The sequence below is a fragment of the Penaeus monodon genome, chromosome 22 (assembly GCF_015228065.2).
Source record: "Penaeus monodon isolate SGIC_2016 chromosome 22, NSTDA_Pmon_1, whole genome shotgun sequence".
NCBI classification, from domain to species: Eukaryota; Metazoa; Arthropoda; class Malacostraca; order Decapoda; family Penaeidae; genus Penaeus; species Penaeus monodon.
This window is the reverse complement of record NC_051407.1, coordinates 42,834,341-42,837,204: the sequence shown is the minus strand read 5'-3', so window position 1 is coordinate 42,837,204 and position 2,864 is coordinate 42,834,341. Positions and strand designations below refer to the sequence as shown.

At 39.7% G+C, this 2,864-nt stretch overlaps 1 protein-coding gene across 1 annotated transcript; it reads left to right on the top strand.

The window, feature by feature from the left end:
• The first annotated feature begins 244 nt into the window (after positions 1 to 244).
• On the top strand, positions 245 to 2,348 carry LOC119587180 (GSK-3-binding protein-like). The gene is given in 2 exon segments (XM_037935945.1): positions 245 to 557; positions 559 to 2,348. Coding segments are annotated over 2 exon segments (426 nt in total). The 5' UTR covers positions 245 to 296; the 3' UTR covers positions 724 to 2,348.
• The last annotated feature ends 516 nt before the right edge of the window (positions 2,349 to 2,864 follow it).

Here is a 2,864-nt window from a genome sequence, read left to right as displayed (position 1 = left end):
GTGTTTACATCTACGTACCGTGTGAATTTTAGGAAACTGAAAGAAAACTAAATTTCTTTTGTTAAATTCCACAAGAAAAACGTTTTCTTCATCATAAAATCATAATTACAGCGAAGTAATGATTGAAACTTCTCAGACATTGTGGTTTCGAGTAGGGACTAGTTTCTGTCGCGAATGAATATCTGTGCGCGCCGTACAATCACAACCAAAACAAACAGCCATCGACTCCACTCGCCGAGCGAGTTTCATAGAGGAAACATACGAATTTGTGCTAGGCAAACTTCGCAACATTCAAAATGCCAAGCAAAGAAGAGCTGTGCTTTGTATCAGAAGCTAAGGCTACAACAACACAAGACTTTTTATCAAGAGACATTGACGATTTAGTGTTAGAAATTAAAGAAAACCTCAGATTAAAAGCCCGACCGGCACACTTAAGTGGCGGCAAGCCAAGGACCCGAGCGTCACCATACAGTGTACCATCCCGGACGGAAAGCAAATGTGGTTGTTGTGAAGGCCGACGTTGTATACGGCGAGGGATCGCTGCAAGAAGAAGTTCAAGACGATCCTTATGAAGCGCTACAAGAACTTTTGAAGGATGGCGATCTCATCAAGGAGGCAGTGAGGCGACTTCAACTTGGACTTTCGCCTAAACAACGGGTGTATTATGACTCAGATGATGAACTGAGAACCCCACCATACCCTTTTGATCATATAGAAGTGTAATTCAATTAGTGTGTTATGGGCCCCGTCACCTACTCCAGTGTACCGTAGTGGCGTATACCGTTGACCGAAGCAAGTTCTTGTGTTCGAGTGTGAACACTGCTGGTGCTGAAGCAGTTATTATCCAAGTTGTACAATATTCGTGGGAATTAGTACTGGATTATGGTAGTAAATCAGTCAACGTGGAAGACTACGATGCAGTTAGTAGAGGAAAGGTGCCCCTGCTGTAACGCACTGCCTCCTAGGCCCTCTGAGCCTGAGACATCTACCAAAATCGAAGTACAATAACACCGTGCCACGATGAGAACTCTTCTGTAACTGTCAGTGTTTATTACACCCTGAGTGGACTCCCGTCCAGTGCACGAGATACTCCAACGAAAGGAACGGTACTGATCTACCAGTGTCAGTATCAGCGCTGCGTGGAGAGGAGGCGCACGAAGGAAGCAGCAGTTACCAGTTCTCCAGAACGGCGGGGAACCGGAAAGTCTCCGCGTCGGTAATAGTTGATTCGCCACCAACGGTCGTCACGTTCCGAGGGCGAGGGTCTCACGGCGAGCAAGAGCGGCCGAGGCGGCGTGCTGCGCTCCATCAGTACGGGATGACGGCCGACTTACAAGTTCTCTGATCTCAGTGTGTGCTTGTGTCAACAAACGGATCTGAAAATATATTTTTTTTGGACATTTAACACTTTCGACTTCTTCATAAACCTTGAAGTTAGTGTGATCAAAACTGTGCGATGTTCTTGTAGTACTAGGAGAAAGACCTCAACAAATTGTTGTGTTCCGTTGCCGTGGTGTAAGAGAGATGGTTATCATTCATTTACATTTCACGTGAATGTGCATTAAGTAGTGCGGTGCAGGAATACATGCTAAGTCCTATTTCAAATAATGTTTAAGAGCAATGTGTGTATTTTACATATTGGTAGGAGTTGGATTATTATTTTGAACGAGCAAAGTGAACATATTGAATAATTCACTAAACGAGTCTATGAAGACGAGTGCAAAATTTTGAGTGAATTCAGGTTCCACTTTACTAGTACAAATATCCCCACTTAACTGTTTCAGAGCTCAAGTTTTCTGTGGTCATTAATTTATATATCTTAACAGGAAATAATGTGTGTAATTCGATATGAAATAAATTTTTGATGACAAACCCGGTGAAAGCAGTTTGTCAACAAGTTCTTTGTTTCACAAATATCGCAAGTCATCAATTGATTGTAAATCTCTTCATGTTGGCCTCTAACATCCCCTGGAATGGATTTTGACTATGAAATTTTGTCGTACATTACTATAGCCAGCAATGGCGGGAGGTGAATGAAGCAGAGTGAGCTCCAGTACCAGTAATCCATTTTCTCAGTGTGAGCAGCCCCTTCCCTTAATATTAAACGTAGAAACTTTAGCTCTGATTGCGGAACTTTCACTCAGTTTTTAGGCGTCCGGATGTGTACAAAGAGTCATACCAAATTCATGAGCTGGCAACTGGAATGGAAGGAGTAATGAATGAGAACTTACGACCAGTGGTTCGTTGGTTGGTTATGTTTGAATGATCTTCCTCGATATTATAGACTTTGTAGTCACTTCATCTTTTGTTATCCTGAATTAAATGTGATATGTATTTATTAAGTCACCTTTTTGGAATATGTTTACCTAGTGTACATATAGGCACTGTTAAGACGCTTAGGTCATTGTACATAACTCACATCTAGATCATTGTCAATAAGTGCATGTTTTAGTGCATTTAAACATAGTTTCTGTAATTGAAAAGACACTGATGTGTATTTGTATTAAAGAACGAAAAACTAAAATGTGTTTAATGTAACCTTGTTACTTCTTATGTTTTAGTAATATTGAGAAACCGAAAAATTTAATTGTGAATATTAAATAAAAGAATTGGTAAGCACAATTGGAAAACTATGACATTTATCAATTGTACATACAGAAGAAGAGAACCATTCACCATTTGTAATATAATATATATGAAATTTTTTTTCGAACGAAACTTCTTACTGTTAAAAATTACAAAGTACATTTATATAACTTTACTAGACTATAAAAGAAAATAAAAAGTACTTGTTCTGGTCAGGTAAAACTAAAATACTAATTCTCACATGTGACAGAATGGTTATTATTCGTAATGGCACCAAT